The following is a 27,367-nucleotide window of genomic DNA, read 5'->3' on the forward strand; positions in this document are numbered from 1 at the left end:
TTATACTATATATTTGTGGAAAACTATATTTTCTTGTTATTTTACATTATATTTATGTATTATACTATAATTATCTAAATTGTATAAAAACTTATTAAATTAGTTTTCAATAGATAAATTATAACATAATATAATATATGCACTTTTGTAATTGATTTAATGATATGTATATAAGTCATACATAAAGTAAATCCAACCTAACAACATAGTTAAGTATTAAAATGTAGATATTTTAAGAATATCATCTCTTCCACCATCTCTATCTATTTTTTTCTAAAGATATAAGAATTAGTTTTGTATACTTATATACATATCATTAAATCAATTACAAAAAAAAAATATATATATATATATATATATATATATATATATATATATTAAAAAAAAAAATAGTAAACTAGTGAAGTATAATTAGACCGGCCCCGAATTCGCCCCTCATTTGGCCCTCAAAAAAAGCTCCAAGTTTTCATGCTTCACATTTCGACCGGCCCTCAATATCAAATGAGGGCTGGGTGACCCGACCCTCAATCATGAGGGCTTTTATGGTTTGAGGGCCAGGGCCGCCCGACCCTTTATCACCCCCTAATGTGGCTTTTATGTTGCGGAGGAAGAGTTATCGATGATTGTAGGCATTCTTCTAAATCTGTTTCACTGGGGGAGCTTTCAACTATTTGAAACTCTATCCAGAAATTTAAGCGGAATTTACAACACTAGATGTCAGCTCCAAGTTCACATTTCTTAGTGCCGATATTGCGGAGACAATGGCAACATGCCAACATGCCCATTGGAGGTCATTGATCTGGAGCTATAGTTGTCTAGTTCCTTGCTTAACTGAAATAGGATACCAATGTTTTTAACCCCCTTTCTTTTCACTCCTGGAATCATCTATTCTTTGCGTAAGATGTACAGATCCAAGAGTTACGTACATGATGTAAAATATTCTTTCTATTAGAAATACATGGGTGTAATTTTGAATCAAGAAACCTAATCTTGTGTCAATACATGCTTTGTAAGTTGTAACTTCTTGTACCACATTGCTAGGCTTCTCTCTTTCTCTTATTTGGTGTTTGCTCAAGAAAATATAAAAACACCATAAACATGTGATTGTAAAGTAAGCACTAAGGCCCATTTCGCATTGATTAAATCTATAGCGCTGTTTTATTTGATTTCACTGCCTAAAACTAGTTGTACATTCCTCATGCTTTACTTTAGTGGTGTCAAATGGGTCGGGTCGGGCTGGCCCCGCCCTACCGGCCTCATTTACCTCGAGGGCTGGGTCGGGTTGGGCCAATGCTTAAATCTTGAAGCCTTTACCCGCACCTTAACCCTCTCGAGAGGGCTTGAAGGGCCGGGCTTAAGGGCTGGATACTATGTTATACATTTGATTTATAAAATAAATTTAGAAATATTAGTTAAAAATGATAAAATCGAATGCACTTCACAATTAAATCTTCAAACTACTAAAAAAACTTGTTAAAGTTGTATTAATCAATTAAGATCAGTTAAATTCATTTCATATAATATTATAATAAAATTATAAGGTTGACAAACTTAATAGATAAACGTTATTTTAAGTGATTTTTAACATATTAATGCTAAAATGAAATATATTGTAAAAATATCTATTAAAAATATGTAATAAATGTTGAGGGCCTAATGAGGGCCGAGCTTAAGGGAAGGCTTAAGTTTCAAAGTCTAGGCCCTTACCCTCCCCTCAAAGGCTTGAGGGTCGGATAGGCCCAGCCCACGAATGTGTGAGGGTCTCATTTTGAGGGCTTTTTCGGCCGGGACAGGCGGGCTAACGGTTTGAGGGCCATTTTGACACCCCTACTTTACTTTAATCATTTACATAAGCAGTAAGGAAAAAGGGGATTCAAAAAGAGATTCCTACTTCAACAAAACCACATGCTGGAGAGATAGGAAGAGTCTTCTTACCCAATGTAATGGGCCTCAGCCCAAGGTTTTAAGCCCAATAAGCTAGAATCTTCTTATTTTATTTTCGATCAGGATTCCAGGAAGCTAGAATCATACCATGTGTATTCACCAAGATTCTGAATTAACGGCCTCAAATAAAAAACAGAAAACTGTCACACTCTCTCGTGATCCCTGGATATTTTCATGAGTCGACTAAAAAAGAGATCCAACACTCGTCTCTGTTTCTCTCCTTGTCTCAAACAAACTTTTTTTTATTTCTACCCAACCATTGAAAATGGAGAATCTGAGGTTGAAACCATTAAAGATGATCAATTTAAGCTTCAGAATACCATATTATACTGAATGGGGTCAGAGTATTCTAGTGTATGGTTCGGAACCTTTGCTTGGTTCATGGAATGTGAAGAAAGGTTTGGCTTTAACTCCTTCTTTCCAAGGGGAGGAACTCATCTGGTCTGGAAAAATTTCAGTCCCTACTGGTTTTCAAGCCCAATATGGTTATTGTTTGGTTGATAAAGATAAAAATGTTCTGAGATCTGAGGCTGGTAACAAACGCAAAATATTATTGCCGGATACAATTCAGGACAGACAAGTGGTGGAGCTCCGCGACCTCTGGCAGGTGTTTATTTTGTTTCATTTATACATAAAGATCATTTATTTTGTCTTCCTTATATTAAAGTTTTGGAGAATCATATATTTATGACACTTTGATGTTTCACACTCTTAGGAAGCAACCACTTAACGCTAATGTTTTTTAAATATTTAAGCCAGTTACTCAAGGGGAATAACAATGAACCAAGATGTGGTTAACACTTAACAGTGTCCTGTGTGTTACCACGCAAACGACACCTTGTTCTTCAGTGCTTCATTTTACTACTTTGTCAGTGCCTTTGGCTTTTAAAAGATCGAAACGGGAAATCAGTACCCTCACTCAACATTCTGTGACCCCTTTGCTTAAAAAAGAGACATTTTGTGCGCCGATGAATCTACACGTTGATGGTATGCTCACATGCACTCACACACCTATAGCATGGTTGTTTGATTCACATGTGGGTATGTGACAACTTTATTTATTTGTATAAATATTGCAATTTGATAAAAGAAAAAAGATTCACCTGAGATTTCACTCCATTATGTGAGTCCAGACAGCTGCAGAAGCTCTTTTTTACAGAAGTGCATTCAAGAATGTCATATTTCAAAAGGCATTGCAGCCTGAAGCAGTATCAGGAGCTTTTCAGGGCAACTTGGATCAAGAAGGTTCTTAGCTCTGAGGAAGACTTCACTTACTCATCTTTTATTTGGTGATTCTATATATCTATGTGTGTGTTCACTGTTCACATTGATTGCTTTGAACAGATTCAGTTATTGTTCTGTTTAAAATTAGTTGCCCAAAGATGGAAGAAGGCAAATCGGTGAGTTTCTATTCACTTATGTGTCATTCCAGCATTATTCATCTATGGACCTCATAGATATCTCCCACGTCTTTTGCAGGTTTATGTGATTGGTAGCTCCAGCCTGCTAGGGCAATGGAAGGTTCAAGATGGACTTAAACTCAGTTATGCCCGCGAATCTCTTTGGCAAGCAGAATGTGTCATGAAAAAGAAGGACCTCCCCATCAAATATCCTTTTGTGAACACCCACTTTATTTATTTAGTTAATTACATTTACATATTTTATTTTTCAGTATCCCAGGAATGGTTATTAGTGTCTCCATGCTTTCCGTAAATCCTTAATCATCCTTTTTCTGGCTGTTGTCAGACTTGTTAATTTGTGTGCCCCTTCTTTTATGGTGTTTGTTCCTTAACCGTGGATTTACATATAAGTACTGTCTAAGTGACAGGGCAGGAAATGTTTCTGTGGAAGTTGGCACACATCGGGATCTGGCAGCTGATTCAAAGTCAGCAAGTCAACCGCGATACATTTTCCTATCTGATGGCATCTTTCGAGTCTGTCTCTCTTCTCTCTCTCTCTCTCTATTTATTAATAATAATCAACTTTCAAGTATACTATATAAAGAAACTTTTTCTCAGTTACTGTGGTTAACCCTAATTCCAGTAATATTGATTTGCTTAGGACATGCCATGGAGGGGTGTGGGTGTTGCTATCCCTATGTTCTCTGTTAGATCAAAAGATGATCTTGGAGTTGGCGAATTTCTCGATTTGAAATTACTTGTTGACTTGGCAGTTGAGTCAGGATTCCATTTGGTTCAGCTGTTACCAGTCAATGATACCTCTGTGAATGGAATGTGGTGGGACTCATATCCTTATAGGTATGCCAATCACGCCCCCCTCCACATTATTCTAAAGCCAGTAACAGTTGTAAGTGGTGGCTTGTTAATTTAATTAGCTTTGTTATTGCAAAAAACTGGATTTATATTACAGGTACTTTATCCATGGATGCATGTACTGTATCCATGGAGTACTACTTTCTACTGTCTGAAAGACTGAAACATTTGACTTGTTAGATGTTGTATCGTGGGACACTCCAAAAAATCAAGGATGTCACATTGGATCCAATTGCGACATTAAAGCGCAATTGTCTGTCGTCTGATGTCATTAGTTTTTGTAGGTCACTGGGTATTACATTTGCTCTCTCTCTAGGAGCAAATTAGTGTGTGTATTTAACTTCATGCAAGAACATCGGCAATGAAGTTGATTTTAGGTGTTGTTATTGTAATGTTCATATAGTTTTAGATATCAAACTGACTTCCAGCTCTAAATTCTTTCTCCTGCAGCTCTCTCTCGGTATTTGCACTGCATCCATTATATTTGAGAGTACAAGCGCTATCAGAAAAAATACCACTTGAAATTAAGGTTCGTCTTTCTAACCATTTTTCTAGTATCATAAGAAGGTTGAAGGTCTTGATAATCTATGTAATTTTTACCTTAAATTTCATATGTAGATCCTTAACTTTTGACCATTCATTAATTACAGCAAGAGATCTTGGAGGCCAAAGAACGTCTGGATGGAACCGTAAGACCTTCTACGCCTTTTATATTGACGGAAGCTTACTCATTCACTGTTGGGATCATAGGTAGCTTATTATATGATATGGAAAAGTCCTCTTTTGCTTATCGCTTAGAGACTCTTAACGCCATAATATTTTCAGTTTGGTTTAACTGGTTTCAAGACTGCAGAGAGATGAATGTTAAATTGTTGACGTCTCGCTGGGCATGATTCAAGAAAATATCTGGACTGGAGTCCCAATAACCGTTACTGTAGGCCAGTATTTGACAGACGTAACTGTTAACGGTTGAAGGAAATATCCTGTTCGCATGAAATTTTTTTCCCACAAATCAGAGTAGTGAAGTGCTGAATTTATGGAATTTTGTGAAAAGAACTCACTTATAATATTATAAACAAACACAAACACATACACTTAATTGAGTTAATTACGCTGTGGAATATAACTGTGTTTAAATTCTATCAATATGTGTTCCATGAAATGATGTTTGGCTGCTGCATCCTTATCATTCAAGTTCTTACATGCAGGTTGTTGATTATGAGGCTACTCTGGATACTAAGCTTTCAATTGCCAAAAAGATTTACTTCCTAGAGAAAGAGTTGATACTTACCTCTACTGCCTTTCAAAAGTTTTTCTCTGAGAATGAGGTAGTTATTATTCTTTCCTCTTTCTAAAATTAAGTCTTTCATCAAATAACTGTACCAATAAACAAATTGTTTCTTCTGTTATCCACGTATACTTATCTGCGTTCATCTTCTATTTTGGTGGTGTTGACACGTTCAGTTCCAATGACTTCAACAACTTATGTTTGTGAATTTTATTGGTACTAGGAGTGGTTAAAACCCTATGCGGCGTTTTGTTTCTTGAGGGATTTCTTTGAAACATCAGATCACAGTCAATGGGGTCGCTTTTCTCATTATTCAAAAGAAAAGGTGATAAAGCCTTTGAAAAATGTCTGTTGTTGTAAAATTTCCAGCCCGTCTCTTTTGTCACCTCTCATGGAAATTATTGTGTGCTGTCAGCTCGAGAAGCTTGTTTCAGAGGAGAAAGTGCATTATGACAATATATGCTTCCATTATTATCTGCAGTTTCACTTACATCAACAAGTAAATGATTTTCATCCTTTGTATTTTTGTGTTAAATAATTAGCTTCTCTTACTAATGTTGACTTTCTGCAATGTACTGTTAAAATTTAAACTTGGCAGTTGTCAGAAGCAGCGGCATATGCTAGACATAAAAGAGTGGTGCTGAAGGGTGATTTACCAATCGGTGTGGACAGGAACAGTGTTGATACTTGGGTGAATCCAAATTTGTTCCGCATGAACACTGCTACTGGTGCACCCCCTGATTATTTCGATAAAAATGGACAGAACTGGGGTTTCCCCACTTATAATTGGGAAGAAATGTCAAAAGACAACTATGCATGGTGGCGTGCTCGTTTAACACAGGTTTCTTTGTAACTAACTTTCTTATAGTAACGTATTCTATTTAGCAATTTGTTAGTCATTTTATTTTTTTGTTTCCCTCTGTATTACTCCCTCATGGAATGTCATTTCAATTAATATCTACAGATGGCAAAGTACTTTACTGCATACAGAATAGATCATATTTTAGGTTTCTTTAGAATATGGGAGCTTCCAGAACACGCTATAACTGGTCTAGTTGGAAAATTTCGACCATCTATTCCTTTAAGTCAGGTATGATTACACTATATTGGTTGAAATGAAAGAGGGCACATAGTTGTATTGTAATTAAATAGAAAAGGAATGCTCGGGAATGTGTGTGGCTGATAATTGTTGAACTCTCTATTCTGGTTGTTTAGATCAACATCTCTTCTGTGGTTGTAGGAAGAACTTGAGAAAGAGGGAATATGGGACTTTAATCGTTTGAGTCGTCCATATATTCGGCAACAGATGTTACAGGTTTATGTCACATCTCTGTTAATGGTTTCCTGTGGCATCCTGTGATGTTGTTTCTCACTGACTTTGCCATGTAGTCTGGTGACAAATTTCATGCCACTCATTTGATCTTTTAGGATAAGTTTGGAGCTCCTTGGGCCATAATTGCTTCAATCTTTTTCAATGAATACGAGAAGTCCTGCTATGAGGTAACTATCATGGATCTCAATAGATTTTATTTGTCCCGACCTTTGTACCCATACTTTTTGTTTTTCTGAGGGATGTCTAGTTCCTTATCATGTTCATGAAACAATGTCAGTGTAGGCCTAAGTGACACTGACACGTCACTTAGAATCTTAAAAAAATATCCACACTTTTCTGGCACGGGGGTTAATGTTTTGTTGTGTGTTATACTGTTATAGTTTAAGGAGGACTGCAACACAGAGAAGAAACTTGCTTCCAAACTCAAAGCATGTACGGCGAAGTCACTATGGACGGAGAGCGAAGAAAATATAAGGCGTGATCTCTTTGATCTTCTACAGGTAAATACACTATCTAGTGAGTTAATTTTGGTTGAGTTTCCCCATCCTATTCTGTTTCTTTTATAGTGGGCAATCATTTAGGGTCCTTTTAAGACGAATCCTCTAGATATTATATTGTGTTTTGTGGTTTTAGATCATTTTAATATTTCATGATATTGCTACTCATCTGGAGTCATTTTCAGATCTTTCGTTGAGCTCTATGTTGTTTGGAGATATACTAATGATTTCTTTGGTTGGATGGTGCGAATTCTAAATAACTTGTTAAGAAGAGGGCAGTAAGACTCCCCAAATGTTTTTCTTGTGAACGGTATCAATAAAGTTAGAACCCCAGAACGTTAGTTTTTCCCAAATACACTCGTACCTGGTCCAACTTAAACTGTAAGTGTTTTATGAATTCCATGACTGGCCATAGAATTTTGAAGTATCAAATATCTGCTTTGTTGGCTTGGCAGAATATTGTTCTTATCAGAGACCCTGAAGATCCGAGGAAATTTTATCCTCGTTTTAATCTTGAAGATACGCTGAGTTTTAATGATCTAGATGACCACAGGTATTCTATTTCAATCAGATTCATCTCACTTTCAGTTTTTAATGAACAGACATTAGCTTTTTCATTTAAAACTCTTACAGTTGTTTTTCCTTTGGACCATATGAAAAAGATTCTGAACTTGTCCTCTGCCTTGTTATATATGGAATGTTCTTCACTGGTTGTTCACTACTGCAGTAAAAATGTACTCAAAAGATTCTACTATGACTACTATTTCTATCGGCAAGAGTTTCTATGGAGCCAAAATGCACTGAAGACTCTGCCTGTCCTGTTGAATTCGTCAGATATGTTAGCCTGTGGAGAAGATCTGGGACTTATTCCTTCTTGTGTTCATCCAGTACGTTCTTTCAACAGTCTTATCTCTCTCTCTCTCTCCCTCCCCCCCCCCCCCCCCCCCACACACACACACACTCACACTTTCCTTCATTCCTTTAGCACTCTGAGTATTGAGTGGTAACTCAAGATTTTTATTAAAATGTGATTTGTGTGAAAAATCAGGTTTTGCAAGAGTTGGGATTAATTGGTTTACGAATTCAACGTATGCCAAGTGAACCCGATTTGGAGTTTGGCATTCCTTCTCAGTACAGCTATATGACAGTAATCTCCTCTAACCTTGGCCTAATTTGTGTGCATATCTCTTTTAAGTACATAATGACACAAATTTTTGGTATATGAAAACTGGGTCATTTGTTACAATCCTTTTATAGGTTTGTGCACCATCATGCCATGATTGCTCCACCATGCGTGCTTGGTGGGAAGAAGATGAAGATAGAAGATGTCGATTTTATAAGACTATGATGGGATCAAATGATGTACCACCATCTCAATGTACTCCAGATGTATCCTACTTCATCCTACGCCAGCATGTTGAAGCTCCGTCAATGTGGGCAATTTTCCCACTTCAGGTAATGTGGTACCTACACTTGTTATTTACCTTGGTGATGTAAATCATGTAACTAAAATATGAACAACATTTATGTTGCTTCTGTTTCAACAATGAATGTAACTCATGCTTTTTGCTGAATGGGCAGGATCTGCTAGCACTGAAAGAAGAGTACACAACACGGCCTGCAGTGGAAGAGACAATCAATGATCCCACAAATCCAAAGCATTACTGGAGATACCGTACGTATAGTTTTTACCTAAAAGTTCACCCCTATTAGTGTATTATAGGCACATGAAACTTAAAATTTCAGCTGAAAGGAAACTTGCATTCCAAAGATTGGTATCCTGAATTTTACCTCATTCCTTCCATATTCTTTTATTATTCAGGTGTGCATGTGACATTGGAGACTTTACTCGGGGACAAGGAGTTTAAACTGATGATAAGAAAACTTGTCAAGGGAAGTGGGAGATCATATCCTCCCCTGGAAGAAGTTGGTGTGCCAGGATTTGATAAAAAAGGAGCTGTATATCCTGAGAAACAACATGTTGCAAATGGGCAAGCACTGACCTCTCGAGCAACCCCCACATATGCAGCTGCAAGGAAGGAGATTGATCATTGATGTAGTAGTTTAGGGCGACAATATGGTTTTTCCTGTAGTTTGTACACGAATAATGATCGCCCATAATAAAAACAGAGATCAACCAATGTAATTTACATTGTTTTTCATTCATGTATAGACCACTTCTGTGTTCTGTCAATTCTCATTCCACTCCGTTTGTATAGTTATCATTACTAAAAGTTTTCTCCATTCTTTTTTCCTTTATTAATTTTTTTCCCCGGGCTAAAATAGATGGTATGGGCAAGAAAGAATAATTTACTTTTGTGTAATTGATACAGTATGAGTTCCTGAACTGCTTACACACTGTTAGAGTTATATTCCATACAAGTAACACGTTGGACTTTGGTTTCTCTATATATCACCAAGAAACATATTTTTATAAACCGGACGTATCAATCTTTTGGTTAGTGATTTTAACAAATGCACTTAGTGTTAAATATTTTGAAATACTAAGGAAATTGAAAATGCTTTAAGTTAGGGTCGAACTACACATCCGATAAACAAAAATGGCAATTAGTTGGGCTTGTTTTATAGATATAATGTTATGGAATCTGAGCTTAAAGTCTTTTGGTATATCAAGTCAAGTCTTGTTGTCTGATAAAAAAATTCAGACTTGTTCAGGTTTGGGAGCAGGCGTGGAATTTACAACCAAATCATATATATAAATAGAAATGCATAGGACTCGTAAAGCTATAAAAACAATAATTGAACTGTTGCTATAGTAGGCAATTTGGTTAATCAAACAATTGAAAATTACAAACGCCTCATTATTTTCAAAAAGAAAAAATTTTAATTAGGTGGGGGCATTTATGTTAAAACAGTTAATGACATGTTGCAAAATCAATAATTTCCCATCTGGTAAAAATAAAGAGCTCATCTAGTGGGGTATGTTTTTTCTCCTTAAAAAACAAAATTGAACTTGCTATAGTAGGCAATTTCCATTATCAGGAAATTTTGTCAGTTAAAACACAATGATGTGGCATGTTCACCATATTGCAACATCAATATTATAGTGGTAAAAATAAGAGCCAACAATATATTTTTCTCCCACTCAAAACACTTATTCTCTTTCCATTATCATTTTGTCGTTCTCGTTTTTCTTTTATCAACCATCAATTCTATTGATTTTCCATAATACAACATAGTGCAATAATAATATCGAAGTGATATTTCTCAAGTGCATGGTGCAGTATTAATATTGTAATGGTAGTTTTTCACATTGCAACATTGATATTGCAGTGTCACATCATTGTGTTGATCAACAATGTCAAATTCTCAATGATCAGTGTAGAATTATTGACGGTAGGTTGGCAAGATACAAACGAACCAATAATTAATGACCGGCTCATTGCTTTGTTTTTGGTTTTCATAGTCATCTATTCAGCCAACGTCGGTTGGAATATATCGAATATCACATGATCACAATTTTAGGCGTTATTTGTTTTCAGCTAAAGAACTCATACTATACTGTGAATATATACAACAAATCTGAATTCAAGGACAGATAAAAAAAAAAAAAATATAAAGTACAAGCATGGTGCACATGACCATCAATTCATTGGTCGGCATGAATATGGGGTTACTTGGGTTGCAGGCTGTTAATATATTTCGGGTGAGAATATCAAAATATCAACTATAAAACAGATATTTCGAGCGTTAATCAAACTCATTGTGCAGTTTAAGCGTTAATTGGGAACAAGTCGCTCCAAGAGCTTATAGCGATTAATTGGAATTAATTGTCTTAATTAATCTATAATATATATGTCACATATAAGTGATATAACAATCTAAAACAAAATAAAATAAAAAAACTATAAGTCTGAGTGGTAGAATGCTAGCTGGCCTAAAAGTTTTTTTTTTATGTTTTTTCACTTTTATTGGGAGTTTTTTTTGGAGTATAAAATTATTTTTCCCGGTTTAAATTGGAGATGCCCTAAGTGATATTTTCAAATATATAAATTTGTGAGCAATTTTTTTGGAAATGTTTTCAATATATTTTATGGACTTGATTTTTTGGAAAAAAACCTGTAAACTTAGTAATTGGCGTTTTTTTATACAAATTTTCCAATTAATCGCAGATTAAGCAGAAAAATCACCCGTTTTATGGCACCCGCTCAGGCCTCTAAATTTTTTCTTAATCGGATCCGTCCAGTGACATAGCACTTATGGGCCGATTAAGCGGCGATTAATAGCCCAATCAAAATCGGTGTCCAAACAGTCCCTATATAAACCCCATTCTCACCACACTTTACTGTTTTAACACCCTCTCATTTCTCCCTCTTCGTTTAACTCTCTCATCACAACACGTTAATTTTTTATTCCCCATTATTCCAATTTCTCCGCATTATTTCCTTCCCTCAAAATCCATCTCCATTCTCCCCAACTTCGATTCACTCCACAAAAACAATATGGGTTTGGGCAAAACTGTTGTTTCAGACGACGAAGGTAAAAACTAACTCATTATTTTGGTTTTTCAACTTTCTAGGGTTTGGTTTTTCATCGTTATGTAAAATTCCGTGTTTTTTTTTACTATGCAGATGAGATCAATGACGAAGAAGATGAAATTCGTGATGGGGAAGATGTTGCTGATAGAGAGGACGATGATGAGGAAGACGGTATGTTAAAAAAATTAGGGTTAGGGTTACGGTGTATTTTTAACCTTGAATGTAGTTTTTTTTTTTTTTTTTTTTTGGTTAATGATTGTTATGGTTCGTGAATTAGGGTTTTGAAATGGGTATTGTTTGTTTTTTGATGGTTATTAGAGGAAGGGCAAGATGAATACGAGAAGGATGATTTTATAGTAGATGATGTTGAAGAGGAAGAGGAAGAAGAAGAGCAGGATGATGAACATGGAGATGGAGAGAAACATAAGAAGAAGAAAAAGAGGAAAAGGTAATAATAGATGTTCAACTGTTGTGTTTTTATTTTTAGAAAAGTTCTGTTAACGAATAACCTTTTGTTTTGGTGGCGGGTTTAGAGAATCGGAGAAGAATTATGTTCTTGATGAGGACGATTATATGTTGCTCGATGAGAACAATGTTGGCTTTCACCGCCCTAAACCTGTGAGTTTTCCTCCCATATGGTCAAAATTGTTTATTTTACGAAATATTGTAGCTTTGATCATAATGGGAGGTGTTTGGAGTTGTGATTATAGGGGAGTAAAAAGTTTAAGCGGCTAAAGAAGGCTGGAAGGGACAATGATATTGGAGAAACGTCTGGTTTTTCAGATGATGATGTTTTGGATGAACGTGGTCGTACTGGGCGTACTGCAGAACAAAAGCTTAAACATAGTTTGTTTGGTGATGATGAAGGTACTAAATTTTGATTTCTGGGGGATTTTATTGATTAATGTGAATTTTTCTTGATGGTGCTAAACATTTTATTGATTCTTTTTAGGTCGACATCTTGAGGATATTGCGGAAGAGGACGAACAACCAGAGGAAGAAGAGGATGTGGACCTGGTTGACGAAGACGAGATGGCTGACTTTATTGTGGATGAAGAAGTGGATGAACATGGAGCTCCTGTGAGGTATTAATTTTTAGAACTTGTATTGCTTTTAGGAATGTATTACTTTTAGGAACAGTTGTAACCCACGGTGCAATTTTGTATATGTGAACTGTGTTTTGCCTAAAGAAATTTGATTTATTCTATAAGCAGCTGGTGGAGTAACCTTTTATTTTCTGGTCAACTTTTCTTTCCAGACGGAAGAAGATAAACAGGAAAAAGTCACGTCAGGCACATGGGGTTTCGTCGTCAGCACTGCAGGAAGCTCATGACATATTTGGTGATGTTGATGAACTCTTGGCGCTTCGAAAACAAGGCCTTCAGAAGAGTGGTAGATATAATGATTCTGGTGATTACGGTGAAAAGAGGCTTGAAGACGAATTTGAACCATTTGTTCTCTCTGAGAAATATATGACTGAGAGGGACAACCACATACGAGATGTTGATGTTCCTGAGAGGATGCAGGTATATTTGCACATTCCATGCTCAACAGTTTTGTTTTCTTTTTTTATATTGCGAGCCTTTGATTATTTGAACCATACCTCTCTATTGGTTCTTATATGTAGATATCAGAGGAAAGCACTGGTCCTTATCCAACTTATGAAATGAGTATAGAAGAGGAGAGTGTGTGGATCCATAACCAGCTAATGACCAATTACAACTCTTTATTTGTTAAAACATCTTCTGATGAGGAGATACCAACCAGATTGTCTTCTGATATTAAGGAAGACATTCCGAGGTTCTTGGAGTTGATGCATGTGGAGAAATGTGATGTAAGTACATCCTATATTATTTTGTTCTTAGTGTTGGTATACATTATTATATGCTCATTAATTGTTTCTTTTCCTTTTTTAGATTCCCTTCATTGCTATGTACCGTAAGGAAAGTTGCCCCACATTATTGAAAGATTTTTCCGAGGAAGTGACTGTAACAGAGGATAGGGATAAGGATACACGTAAACTGAAGTGGCATAAGGTAATTTGTTTTTCATAGTAAAGATGAAGGATACTGACTCATCATCACTTGCATCTGCGATGAAACTAAATGTTGAGCGGTTGATGGTACGACTTTGTAGGTACTTTGGGCCATCAAGGATTTGGACAAGAAGTGGCTGCTTCTTCAGAAGCGGAAGATTGCTCTTCAGTCATACTATAAGAAACGTTATGAGGAAGAATCAAGACGGGTGTATGATTTAACCAGACTCAATTTAAACCAGAAGCTTTTCGAATCAATCATTGAGTCGCTTAAGACCGCAGAAACAGAAAGAGAGGTTGATGATGTCGACTCAAAATTTAATTTGCATTTTCCTCCTGGTGAAGTTGGTGTGGATGAAGGACAGTTTAAGAGGCCTAAGAGAAAATCCCATTATAGTATTTGTAGTAAGGCTGGGCTTTGGGAGGTTTCTAGAAAGATTGGACATAGCTCTGAACAACTTGGGCTACTAATTAATCTAGAGACGATGGTAATTCTATTTCTCTATTCGCATTTTTTTTATTTATCTTTAAAATGTTGTTGTTCTAAGCTTCATCTTCACTTGATTGTAGAACATAGTCCCATTGAATGATGCAGAGAAGAAGGAATCTCCTGAAGATTTAGCTCAAAATTTTACCTGTGCAATGTTCGAGACTCCTCAAGCTGTGCTAAAAGGTGCTAGGCACATGGTAGGTCTTTGAGTACTAACTCTTATTTGGACTAATTGCTTTGTTAAAATTTCTAGATTCAAAATTGTGTGGTCTGTATTCATTTCATAATTTGTTGTTTTTTTAATTGCTCCAGGCAGCTGTGGAAATCAGCTGTGAGCCACGTATAAGGAAACATGTCCGTGGTAAGTTTATGAGTGGAGCGGTAGTCTCAACAAGTCCTACTCCTGATGGCAATGCGGCCATCGATTCATTTCATCAGTTTGCTGGTGTGAAGTGGTTACGTAATAAGCCAGTAAAAGAATTTAAAGATGCACAGTGGCTTCAAATCCAAAAAGCTGAAGAAGAGAAGCTTCTTAAAGTTACTATCAAACTGCCACAAGAAGAGTTAGACAGGTTGATAAGTGAGATTACTGAATATTATCTCAGTGATGAGGTCAGTGCAGCTGCCAAAATTTGGAACGAGCAACGCAGCTTGATTTTGAAGGATGCATTCTCAAATTTTCTTATTCCTTCGATGGAAAAGGAAGTGCGTTCTGTGTTGACTGCTAGATCCAAAAATTTTCTGCTCATGGAATATGGGAAGCAGTTATGGTCGAAGGTTTCTGTAGCACCATATAAGCGGAAGGGGACTAATGACGTTAGCCCCGATGATGAAGCTGCACCGAGAGTCATGGCTTGCTGTTGGGGGCGTGGAAACCCTGCAACCACTTTTGTGATGTTGGATTCATCTGGAGAGGTGGTCGATGTATTAGAAGCTAACTACATTAGTAGTCGATCACAAAATGTTAATGACGAGCAACGCAAAAAGAATGACCAGCAGCGTCTCATGAAATTTGTTACAGACCATGGACCTCATGTTGTTGTTCTAGGAGCTGTTAATTTCATTTGCACACGTTTGAAATCGGATATTTATGAGGTACGTACTGTAATTGTCTTTGTTTACTAAATGCCAGTTGCAACAGCTGACTGTGTTTATGATAGCATATGCATAAAATTAAAATTGCTCCCACAGGCTTGCCCAATTCATGAGGCATATACTGTTGCATGAAATGATATCATTTTTAGAAAGCAAAAAACAAAGATGTGTTGGTCTTCTATTTTGCAGTTGTCTTTAGATACTGTAGGCTTTGGGCTGTACTACCTTAGGTCCTTAGTATTTTTGTTTTATTTCTTATATATGATGTCACCTCCTTTGTTTAAGCATGTAACCTTGCAATTTTATGTCATTTTTTGTCAGATCATCTGGAAGGTAGTGGAGGAACATCCAAGAGATATGGAAGATGAAGATGTAGTTGTTCATTTTGGGGACGAGTCCTTGCCTCGTCTCTACGAAAATTCACGTATTTCTGCAGACCAGCTACCTGGGCATTCTGGTACGTGCAGTCCAGTTATTCTGTGAAGGTTTGATATTTTCAACACCTAATGTCCTATTCCGTTTGCAGGTATTGTCAAACGTGCTGTAGCTCTTGGTCGTTACCTCCAGACTCCTTTGGCCATGGTTGCAACGTTATGTGGACCTGGGAGAGAGATTCTGTCTTGGAAGCTTCACCCTTTCGAGGATTTTATCACTCCCGACGAGAAGTATGAGATGGTTGAACAGGTGATGGTAGATGTCACTAATCAAGTGGGGATTGACATTAATTTGGCTTCAAGCCACGAGTGGCTTTTTTCTCCCCTTCAATTTGTGTCAGGGCTTGGACCCAGAAAAGCAGCTTCTTTGCAGAAGGCTCTGGTTAGAAATGGGGCTATTACTACTCGTAAGGATATTCTTGGAGATTATATCAAGAGGAAAGTGTTTGTGAACGCAATTGGTTTCTTACGTGTCCGTCGCAGTGGATTGGCGACTAACAGCAGCCAACTTATAGATTTGTTGGATGATACTAGAATTCATCCAGAATCGTATGAGTTAGCAAAGCATATGGCTAAGGATGTCTTTGATCATGAAGGTGATCAAGATGACTCAAATGACGAGGATGATGCTCAGGAGATGGCAGTTGAGCATGTGAGGGAGAGGCCAAACTTTTTAAGAATGCTGGATATCAACATTTATGCCAAGAGTATCGAGGAGCGTTATGATGTCTTTAACAAGAGGGAGACTCTTTATGATATAAAGATGGAATTGTTGCATGGATTTCGTGATTGGCGCGTTCCATATGTCGAACCAAATCAGGATGAGGCATTCTATATGCTTACTGGTGAAACTAAAGATACTATTGCTGAAGGAAGGGTCGTTCAGGTGACAGTTCGTAAAGTGCTACCTCAGAAAGCAATCTGTGAACTTGAATCTCGAGTGACTGGGATTCTTACGGCTGATGATTACTCAGATATGAGGCGGCCTGATGACTTGAGTCTAGAGTTGAATGAAGGCGATGTTCTAAATTGCATGATCAAAAACATTCAAACGAACCGGCATCAGGTGTATCTATCCTATAAAGAAAGTGAAGTGAAGGGAGACCAGTATCGGAATACTGTTTTGGATCCCTTCTACCATCCTGATGAGGTCTGTATACAGAGTGAGCAAGAGAAAGCTCGAAAGCAAAAGAGCTTGCAAAGAAGAAGCACTTCAAGTCTAGGATGATTGTCCATCCTCGTTTCCAAAACATCACAGCTGATGAAGCAGTTGAGGTAACATCAGCTTATACTGTTTCGTCTGCTTATAATATCTTTCCTTTGACACTTTGCATGCAAATTGATAATCTTAATATATTCTGCTGAACAGTTTCTCTCAGACAAGGAAGCGGGTGAGAGTATTATTCATCCCAGTTATAGAGGACCATCTTGTTTGACCTTAACCCTGAAAGTTGAGGATGGAGTTTATGCTCAGAAGGATATAGCTGAAAGTGGAAAAGATCACAAAGACATCACAAGCTTGCTTCGGCTTGGGAAGACTTTGAAAATTGGGGATGACACTTTTGAGGATTTAGATGAGGTTTGATGCTCCTCACCGTCTTATATATGTCTATACGGCCTGTGTTTTTACTTGTTCATGTACTTCAAGGGTTACCTTAGTTTCCATGTTTTGTTTCGTTACACCTCTCATACATGTGACACACAAGGTTTTCATGTCTGCATGTGTGTACAGAAGTATATTTAGGCATGTGAAGTTTTCCTGGCTTGTTACTGAGCATCACTCTGAGTTTTCTCTAATCTGATAGTTGCAAGAAAATGTACTTTGACGAATAGACTTGTTCCTCTTCGAGTAAATGTGAACAGATTGGTAAAAAATGAAATAAAAAATATTAGATTTTTTAAAATATAGTATAATTGTGTTTTTATCTCAAAAGAAAAAAAAAAAAGGCTAGACTGTGAACAGGTTGAAGTTGGTAAGATTACTTTATAAAATGGCACTCACTTGCAAAACCTTATCTTGAATTTTTGGGGAGTGTGGGTCTGGCCGGTCTTGAATTTTTAATATTTTTCAATGTTGATATTGTTGTTGTATGCATGTCCATATCTGAGTATCTGACTTGTCTGTGACTCTGTGTGCGTGCAAACACTTGTCATTTGAATATATGGTTTTGTGTGTGGTATCTATCGATATTCAAGCCTTCTTAAATAAAGGGATTGCTCCGTTGAACTGACATCTGTTTTCTGTCTATGCCGTCTATGTGAACTGTAGGTCATGGATCGGTATGTGGACCCATTGGTAACACACCTGAAGGCCATGCTTAATTATCGTAAGTTTAGAAGGGGCACAAAAGCTGAAGTTGATGATCTTCTGAGAAATGAGAAATCAGAGAACCCGATGAGGATAGTTTACTGTTTTGGCATTTCACATGAACATCCTGGAACCTTCATTCTATTTTATATAAAGAACACAAATCCCCACCACGAGTTAATTAGTCTTTATCCTAAAGGATTCAAATTCCGGAAACGGACATTTGAGGAGATCGACCGGCTTGTGGCATATTTTCAGAAACACATTGATGATCTGCCTCCTGATTCCACCCAATCGGTCCGCTCAGTAGCTGCTATGGTACCTATGAGAAGTCCTGCAGGTGGCGGTTGGAGTGGCTCAGCTGCTAATGGCAATGATGGAAGCTGGAGAGGCCATGGGAGTTCAGACAGGGAAAGATCATCTACACCTGGTTCCAGATCAGGTCAGTCTACAGTAGTGAATAATGGAAGCTCTTTTCTCTGCAGTTACAAATGTTTAGATGCATGTCATAGCATATTCCTGTAGTCCAAATATTTCAGTTGGTGGATGATATGCGTGTTTTTTTTTTCTTTAATTGCTTTTTGTTTTTGTTAAAAAAATGGGAAAAAGAATTTGTTCTGGTGGTTACCTCTAGGTTCTTTAGTAGAATTTGTTTTAGCTATTGAATAAGAGAAGAAGAAGAAAGTCTGCAGAAGAAGAGAGAAAAGATTCTCTGGTTTTAATTAGTTCTGGCCTTCTCTTGCAGTCTTGCTCATCTATATATTGGAAAATAATATGGTTTTGCTATGTGTGAACTGATTTTTACGAGAAAGCCTAGTAACTAGTACTCCTTTTGGGAAGACACAGAAGAGTTGGACTCCGTTTTCATACCAGAATTTGAAATGCATTTGGTTATCTATTCATTTTGTTGCATTTACTTTATACATGAAATAGTTTTGTTTCCTCCTATTGAGGTTAATATTCTTGTTGGCTCAGCAGGTGCAAAGGATTATAGAAATGGAGGCCGCGATGGGCATCCAAGTGGGGCGCCTAGGCCGTATGGTGGTCGGGGTGGTGGTAGAGATGGTAATCGAGGTGGAGGGCGTGATGGTGGTTGGGATGGTGGTCGGGGTCGCGGACGTGGTAGAGGGAACAACAGAAGCAGTGACAGGGAAGATTCTGGTTTTGGTTCATCTAGATGGAATGCAGGACCCAAGGATGATAATGATGGCTTGAGCAGTTTCCCTGGTGCCAAAACTCAAAATTCACCTGGTAGAGAAGCTTTCCCTGGTAGTTGGGGCAGCGGTTGGGGGAGTGGTGGCGACGCTGCTGGTGGTGGAAATGATGGTTGGGGGAGTGGCGGTGGCAAAGCTGCTGGTGGTGGTAGTGAAGGTTGGGGGAGTGGGGGCGGCACTGCTGGTGGTGGAAATGATGGTTGGGGGAGTGGCGGTGGCAAAGCTGCTGGTGGTACCGATGGCTGGGGGAGTGGTGGAGGCACAGCTACTGCTGGTACTGACGGCTGGGGGAGTGGTGGAGGCACTCCTGCTGGTGGAGCCGGTGGTTGGGGAAGTACTGGTGGTACTGCTGGTGGTGGCAGTGAAGGTTGGGGGAGTGGCAAAGTTAATGGCGTCACCGGTGCTGGCAAGGAATGGAATTCGTCAGGAACAAAGGGTACTGCTGCTGCACAAGATCCCGGTTCTGAGAATGCTGGATGGGGTGATTCTAGTAAGAAGAATGGGTCGGCTGCTAAAGAGGATGGAAATGGGTGGGGGGGTACTGGTTGGTGATACTGTAATGGCTCTCTGATTTTCCGTTATTTAAGAACAGAAGGAATTGTATTTTGTCCCACAATAGTTGTATATAGTTTATCAAGGACATGATCCTCTTTTCATGTCAAATATTTTGGTACGCAAAGCATGTTTAGATTACTAAACCTTGAAAAGCAGTGAATTCACCGGCGTCCATAAATGTACGTTTTTTTGTGTGGTGGTTCATCATAGTTTTCAATTTTTGACGTCTTTTATTTGTAGCTTCAGGAAGACATTGGGTATGCTTTTAGCCTCCGCATATCTCAGTTCTCAATCTGCTGGCCTAACTGAAGGTCTGAAGCAACAGAGATGTCTTTCAAAGAGGTTTCTATTAAAAATGATTATAGACAACCGTTTTTAGTGATATAATAACTCAAAGTGAATTTGTTTTTGTGGGATATTATTATTATTATTGTCTCAAAGAAAGACACAACTCATAACGAAAACCACAAACTTTTTTTCAGATGCTAGTTTTTCACTTGTTCTTCCGTGACACTCGATCACAACTGGAGAAGTGAAATGAAAATGACATCATCATCACTAGTTCCTGCTTCCATTTTAGTCCATTCCGGAAAACCAGCTCCATTACTCTGCACCACTATTCTTCCGAAACGCTTCAAGAATAACAACACGCTTCGGCTGCGTTACACCTGTCCTTCAAAGAATTTCAGATGCTATTCTCAAAAACAATCTACACAAGACTTTGATAGACTCCTTTCTAACCTCAATCAAACCACCTTGAAGAGAGAACCAGGTTCTTCTTCTTCTTCTTCTTCGTGTTAAATGTACATGAAGATGGATTTGTTTCTGACTTGTTTTACTTTTTTTCTTCTCAGGTAGCCTTATCAGTGCAATTCTGCTTGTTGGTGGCACCACGGTAGTATTTTGACCTTCTTTTTATTACTAAATCAGTTTAACATCAATTATTCACTACTGAGACCATTTACGGTGTTGGTTTGTAAACATTTTTAATCCATTGCTCATCATGAGGATTTGGAGTTTTTAATCCTCAACTTTTACACTCCTAACTAGGGGATGGTAAGCTGGTTGATGCGTCACATTGACTGAACCGTCTCATTATTGGCTTGACCTTCTTCAATCACATAATGTGTAGAATCTCATCCCTTATGAGTAATGAATAATAATCTCTCATAAGGTTTTATACAAATTTGGATTCAGATGACATTTTATCAGAAAAGGGGTAAGCAGGTTATATAGAAGGCCTGTGTTCGTCTAATATTACAGTGTCTCGTCATTTCTTTTAGCTTCATTAGTATACCTTGTCTACTATTCCTTTTAAGATGTCATTATACTTTTTAGGTAGGTGCTGGTATCCTTGCCATCCCTGCAGTAACACAAGAAGCCGGGTTTCTGGCCTCAGCAGTAGCATGCATCTTTTGTTGGATTTATATGGTAATATTCTTGATTGTCTAAGAGTTAAGAAATTTTTTGTTTCAGACATTCACAACTTGCATTTGTGTATGCCTTCATTTTGTTTTTGCTTTTGTTCTGGTTATATCATGAGCACGAAATTATGCTGAACTTTTGAACCATAATTTTTAACCTTGTTTGGGTGTTGTACTCCTTTTCAGTGTATGACTTGTTCAGTTTTCGTGAGAAATCATAATTTACTTACAAAATTCAGGTTGTGACTGGGTTGTTAATCGCAGAAGTTAATGTAAGCACCATGCGTGAACTTGGGTCTGGTGGTGTCTCTCTGGTAATATCATTTCCATTGGCTGACTTCATTCTTATATAATGTTTCAGTTTATGAATATAAGATAATAAGGTGCTCTGGCCAGTGTCAAAATATCTATAAATCTGTAATACCTGATTCAACTTTGTACTTGGACAAAAGTCAAAAGATCTCTATCGCTTTCCTCAATTCTGTGTGTCCTAGCAATGAGCAGTCATGGTGAGACTTTGTTTGGACTTTGGAGGTATAGAGTAAGTTACATCCAGCTTTCAACTGAAGACCTGATGTAGGATAAGGCACCTATGCTATAGATGGTTTTTGGACACTTCGAGCTTCGGAAATTTAAATTTAGGACCCAGCCATGCAGAAGATCCCAAATTTAACTTTGAAAAACAAACCATTACCTTATGAAGTATTTGTTCAGTATTGTAACTGAAAGTTGTTGGGCCTATGACTATTTCAGGTAACAATGGCCACAAGAACTCTGGGAAAAGTTGGAGCTCAAATTGTTTGGTGGGTTAAGATCTCATTTCCTTTTCTCTTGTCATGTTTTGGTTTTCTTATGACAGTTCATTTAAAATTACATACTTGATGCATTGTGCACAAAGCCACAAAGTGAAGCTCAGAACAAAAAGACATAAGCACTAGTTATTTCCATTTGGAGGTTTAAAAGTGCTTTTTATCATGGATGTAATTCTTGCCTGCTTGCTATCACGATACATTACCTATCACAATACAGTATAATACAGTGAGAAACAAAATTTGCAAAGTTGTCTCTTTGTTTTGTGCTTAGGTTCTTTGTTTTCATATCTTCCTTATATTTTGTAAATCCATGTGCATACTTGTTTCTTTATGTGACCAAAATTTGGTTTGTTGCAGCTGGTCATATATCTTTATACACTATGCCCTTCTAGTTGCATATGTGGCTCGTTCTTCAGATATTTTGACAAATTTCCTCGGAATTCCACTGTATGACTCTAGCTTCCTCCCCATCCCCCCATCCCCCCATTATGCACATATCAAACTTAGTAAGCATTTATGTACAGGAACTTCCTAGTTGCCTCTTCGGCTTGTTGTACAGATAATTTTTAACAACTTAATTTATCTGGAGACGTTCAGGAAAAAGTGTCATTCGTAAGATCAATACCAAATGTAAAGCAACGATGTGTTGCTTAGCCAAATTTCGTGAGAAGTTTGAAACTGTTGAAAATTTATTGTACACTTTTAGCTGTAGCACACTGTTCATGAATTTGTCTTGGCAGAAATATATTCAATCATAAAGTTTGGAAGAATGTAATTACTATCCACCCTTGTATTGTTTGGTACAAGTGTACAGGAGTTAGTATCTTATGGTGGTTGGTGTCCAATAGAGACAATTTAAAGCATTTAGGTTTCCAGAAATCTTGTATGAGATGGATTAAATTATTTCTATCCACTCAGAACTTACATTGTAAATTGGTAAGCGCAATGCATGCTGATAGCTAAGACCTATATTGTGTATTTTCCTTGCTTTGGTGCTTCGAGGTGTATCCTAGTCATCATTCTGATTACATAGTGTAATGGGTAATGGAGAATGTGGCTATTAGTTTATGAATTACTATTTGTCACATGATTTTTTGGATATGGTTACTGATGCATAGTAAAGTTGAAATTGGTAAACTCTGTTTTAGTTGTTGTTTCAGCTGCTGTCATCATTGTTTCTTTTATTAATTTATTTTTATCTTGTATCTCTATTAAATTTTGCAGATGGGAAAGCGCCACACTGTTTTCATTGGTTTTGGGAGGTGTATGTTACTATGGAAGGTTAGGTGCTATATATTCCCTAATTCCTATGTACTTCAATATCATGAAGCATAAAATACAAGTTGAGCTTATTCTTTCATTTGAACCTGTGAATCTCCCACCTTTTTAAAAAAACTTGTATCCTTCAGTGTAGGTGGTTTAACTCTATCAGTTGGTTTCCTGTGACTAAGAACTGACTAATCGTCCTATAATTTCAAATGCCATGAGCTGTTCATCATGAAGATGAAAATCTGAGTTGGTTGCTATTAAGGGTACAAATTTCTGTCATACAAAGGTAGTCAACCTTACAGTCATATTTTATTGCAGCCAACGGTTTATAGGGGCCATTAATGGGATTCTAGTATTGGGAATCTTCAGTTCGTTTGCAGCGCTTGTGGTAATTCTCTATAAAAAATGTCTTCTGTCAACCACAGTTCAATATTGGTTTGTACATAATAAGCACCCTTGTATACTGTCAATTTGTTTTTTTGGTATCAGTTAAATCCAACATCTTTTTCTGTAATTAGATTTATAAATTTGTATAATAAATAAGTGAAATTAATCAAATCATGGAGGGAAGCAATCCTCGTATCCTCTTAGTTGTACTTAAATGTTAGTTAAACTGTCTCTCAAGTTGTTTACTTCTGCTGGCAAGATTATTATAGTTATTGGTAACTGTAAACAGTGGTAAGATGTGTTCTTTTAGGGGCTGGCCGGTGGGGGCCTGCATTGGGACAGTCTTTTGAAAGCCAACTTTGAAGCCGTCCCTATAAGTATTCCAATTATAGCACTTTCATTTGTTTACCAGGTAACACTCATACTTTTACTGTAAAATTCACCATTAGTGGTGTGTAACACTTCTCTTTTAGTCCTTTGCCAGAATGTAGTACCAGTTCTTTGTACGGATCTGGAGGGAAACCTGTCAAAAGTAAGGTGAAAAATCGTAATCCCATCCTTCCAACTTTGATATGACTGGATCTTTCTCTTAGATCATCTGTACTTGGCATATAAGAAAAGAAGTCCAACATAGAGTTGATTTGAAAGTTTTTTTTTTTTTGTATAATCAGAAGAAATTAGATCACGATAATCCTATAAAACCTATATTCAAGAGCATTATAATGTGTAACTGAGGAGAAAAGTCTATTTCTTCCTGGATCTTTCATAGTCATCAGTGTAAAGCAAATATGGTTGTGTTGATCATAACTCTCCTAGTGTGTAAAGTGGGGTTAATGCGACCTAAACCCTTTTAAAAGTATCCAAGTCATGGATTTATATTTGAAGTTGATGATCCCAACAGAGTACATTAAGTATGCGTCATTACTGACTTGTCTCATGTTATGAATACTGCACACGATGGTATCTATTAATGTGCTATTGATATCAATTAGTGAATTTCTCAGGACTGCAATCATCCTAGGCACAGCTATTCCTCTCGTTCTTTTTCTTGTTTGGGATGCCGTAATTCTCGGAACCATTCCAGGTCTTGCAACAAACATTGACAAGATCGTGGACCCCATACAACAGTTGCGATCTACAAACGGAGTTGTCGGGGTAATGTATTATATGTTTACTTAAGTTTAAACAGGATGAATGAAATCAGATGTAAACCTGAAAACTAACCTCTTTCCTTTTGCTTATTTGCAGCCAGTAGTCGAGGCGTTCTCATTTTTTGCAATTGCAACCTCATATATAGGATTTGTATTAGGCCTGGCCGACTTCCTTTCTGACTGTAAGTCTTAGTTTGCGTCGCCTCTTCTGTTGACAGTAAGAAAATGTCCATTCTACTTAAATGACATAATCAGGATTCTTCAGTATATTACTTGTATCTCGTACCATACTTGTTATTCATAGACTTACCCAGTTACCAAGATTGGCTTCAATGAAGAAGATGATGCTCGAATCTGTATTCTAGAATTTATAGCATGCAGATGCAAGCATGGGAGTTACTTAACAGTCTTTCGTTGTATACGAGCTTTTTTCATAGATAATAAATCATGTTATATTTGTAGGTCCATGTTGATTTGGCCATGGGGTTTAGATAACAGTCTTTTATTGTATGCATGTTAAAAACACAACAACATTATGAAATGTAATAATAATAGGAAAATAGCAATAACGATATTTACCATGTTGTCATTGATATTACTTTTAGTTTTGGTTTGTTTTCTAATGATGCTCACCTATTTCTGTTATCCATCACAAATCTTCAGTGTTTAAACTCCCTACTGATCAGAGCAAGCCTTTGCCTTACGTTCTGTCTTTGCTTCCACCACTGGTATTATCGTTGCTTGACCCAGAGATATTTTTCAAAGCCTTGGATTTCGCTGGGACATATGGAGGTATTCATTTCTTTTTCGTTTTTTTTCCCTACCAAATAAAGATTTTAGTGAACCAAAACAACGGTTGATTTTAGGGGGAAATTGCAATGCAAAATCTAGAGAGAGGAACTATATCGTAAGGAGAAACACCATTACAACTAGGTGGACACCCCTTCCGTCCTTCACCTTATTATTTGCATAAGTCGTCTTGAACTAAAACCCGTTGTCAGGTTGCTGAGGTTCTATCCTTGGATAGATCAGTGTTGTGGAGGAGCTCCCCTGCTGCATTTGATGATGCTCCAGACTTAATGCACGATGGATTTTGATTAACCAATCTACCATGTTTGAATGAGTTCAGGGAGGAACCAAAAACATTTTATCCGTTTTATGACTTGAGTACCCTCACTGGATAGTGCATTAGGGTGTAGTCCCAAGTCCCAACCATTGGATGTTCAGCAAATCACACTAATCTCCATGTTCAAATTAAGCCATAACATTGCCCCCATCAGGTTTCCCTTTTTAAACCTTGGCTTGACACCAAATTTGAATTTGTGGAGTTACTGGACTCGGTCACATTTCTCACTCTAAATGAGTAATATTTTGGATGATTACTTTTTCGGTGAAGTTCTATCCCATGCGAATTTGACTAGTGAATCATACATAACTTGGAATGCATTGATCTTTGACAATAAAAGTATAAATGCAAGATTGAAGTGGAAGTTCATTCCATCTCTAATAGGATCCTAGTTTGCTAAAAAGTAATTTTAACTTTGTCCTCTATATATCTTTCTAACATTGTCACGACAACAAAAATATCTATATTTTGTAGTTTTGGTGCTATTTGGAATTCTCCCTGCTGCAATGTCTTGGTCAGACAGATACTCGAATGATTCAGAATCTCTCAAACTGCCTCCACTTGTTCCAGGAGGAAGATTTTCCCTATCTCTTGTCATGGGAGGTGCAGGTTATGTAATTCTTTCAGAGATACTTGAGAACTTTACACGACCATGAAAAAAGACGAAATGAATAATGATGCTGATTTTGTAAACAATCGCATGTAAAATGTTTGGAGAGTGCACAGATAGGTCATAAAACTAATTTTTTTGCTACATTATCAACTGTTGTCGTTGCTGTAATTATAGAGAAAATACATTAAATTGTCATCGTAGTATTGGACAAAGTTACATCAGAAATCTTTTGGCTCATCGAGACATACTAATGGTATTCTTCGATTATTGAAAACTCGCTTTTCTGATTTATGATTTCCTATTGGTGTTTGTTAGCTTGACGAATATGAATTTCACAATAACGAACATAAACAGAGTCAATATTGTGAAATGATTTGATGTAGTCCAATCTTTTGTGAGTTGTCAATAATTTTATACATGTAATAATATTGTAAACTGTTAGGATACTATGATTCTGCCATCTGGAACTGCATCTAGATCGACACATGTTCAATAGGTTCTGCCATCTGTAGTTAGTTATGTAATAATCCTACTATGTACTGCCATCTGTTGTAGGTTGTTGTATAACTGCTGCATTGTATATAAACTATTGATGATTATGAATAAAGGCAGACAAATTA

At 37.2% G+C, this 27,367-nt stretch overlaps 3 protein-coding genes across 6 annotated transcripts; all 3 read left to right on the forward strand.

Annotated features, from left to right (window-relative positions):
* Window positions 1-2,021: 2,021 nt before the first annotated feature.
* On the forward strand, window positions 2,022-9,579 carry DPE2 (disproportionating enzyme 2). 2 transcript variants are annotated; one of them, XM_086570428.1, is made up of 22 exons: window positions 2,022-2,551; window positions 3,078-3,189; window positions 3,289-3,344; window positions 3,424-3,551; window positions 3,749-3,878; window positions 4,006-4,202; window positions 4,668-4,746; window positions 4,868-4,906; window positions 5,426-5,545; window positions 5,729-5,830; window positions 5,921-6,004; window positions 6,104-6,346; window positions 6,470-6,595; window positions 6,746-6,820; window positions 6,934-7,005; window positions 7,219-7,338; window positions 7,791-7,888; window positions 8,063-8,222; window positions 8,384-8,482; window positions 8,593-8,790; window positions 8,917-9,010; window positions 9,158-9,579. In XM_086570428.1, the coding sequence occupies exons 1-22, from the start codon at window positions 2,210-2,212 to the stop codon at window positions 9,388-9,390; spliced, it is 2,907 nt and encodes a 968-aa protein (XP_086426554.1). In that variant the 5' UTR covers window positions 2,022-2,209; the 3' UTR covers window positions 9,391-9,579. The 2 variants fall into 2 exon arrangements, with proteins under 2 accessions (XP_086426554.1, XP_086426555.1); XM_086570429.1 differs by lacking the exon at window positions 2,022-2,551 and adding an exon at window positions 2,958-2,985.
* A 2,022-nt stretch (window positions 9,580-11,601) lies between these two features.
* Window positions 11,602-20,167, forward strand: LOC147485111 (transcription elongation factor SPT6-like). The gene is given in 18 exon segments (XM_086575070.1): window positions 11,602-11,835; window positions 11,928-12,005; window positions 12,153-12,282; window positions 12,368-12,452; window positions 12,545-12,701; window positions 12,787-12,919; window positions 13,093-13,360; window positions 13,462-13,668; window positions 13,751-13,870; window positions 13,971-14,357; window positions 14,440-14,556; window positions 14,672-15,454; window positions 15,776-15,911; window positions 15,981-17,086; window positions 17,089-17,163; window positions 17,258-17,467; window positions 18,158-18,638; window positions 19,175-20,167. Coding segments are annotated over 18 exon segments (5,298 nt in total). The 5' UTR covers window positions 11,602-11,798; the 3' UTR covers window positions 19,963-20,167.
* Window positions 20,168-20,292: 125 nt separating this feature from the next.
* Window positions 20,293-27,021, forward strand: LOC147485112 (uncharacterized). Of its 3 annotated transcripts, XM_086575071.1 has the most exons (15): window positions 20,293-20,307; window positions 20,448-20,737; window positions 20,820-20,860; window positions 21,304-21,396; window positions 21,629-21,703; window positions 22,143-22,192; window positions 22,559-22,648; window positions 23,426-23,482; window positions 23,789-23,858; window positions 24,168-24,269; window positions 24,342-24,394; window positions 24,862-25,012; window positions 25,106-25,190; window positions 25,672-25,800; window positions 26,609-27,021. In XM_086575071.1, the coding sequence occupies exons 2-15, from the start codon at window positions 20,503-20,505 to the stop codon at window positions 26,788-26,790; spliced, it is 1,413 nt and encodes a 470-aa protein (XP_086431197.1). In that variant the 5' UTR covers window positions 20,293-20,307; window positions 20,448-20,502; the 3' UTR covers window positions 26,791-27,021. The 3 variants fall into 3 exon arrangements, with proteins under 3 accessions (XP_086431197.1, XP_086431198.1, XP_086431199.1); XM_086575072.1 differs by lacking the exon at window positions 20,293-20,307 and having other exon boundaries at window positions 20,378-20,737; XM_086575073.1 differs by lacking the exon at window positions 20,293-20,307 and having other exon boundaries at window positions 20,447-20,737; window positions 21,654-21,703.
* Window positions 27,022-27,367: the final 346 nt, after the last annotated feature.

This window comes from Coptis chinensis, chromosome 7 (assembly GCF_015680905.1).
Source record: "Coptis chinensis isolate HL-2020 chromosome 7, ASM1568090v1, whole genome shotgun sequence".
NCBI classification, from domain to species: Eukaryota; Viridiplantae; Streptophyta; class Magnoliopsida; order Ranunculales; family Ranunculaceae; genus Coptis; species Coptis chinensis.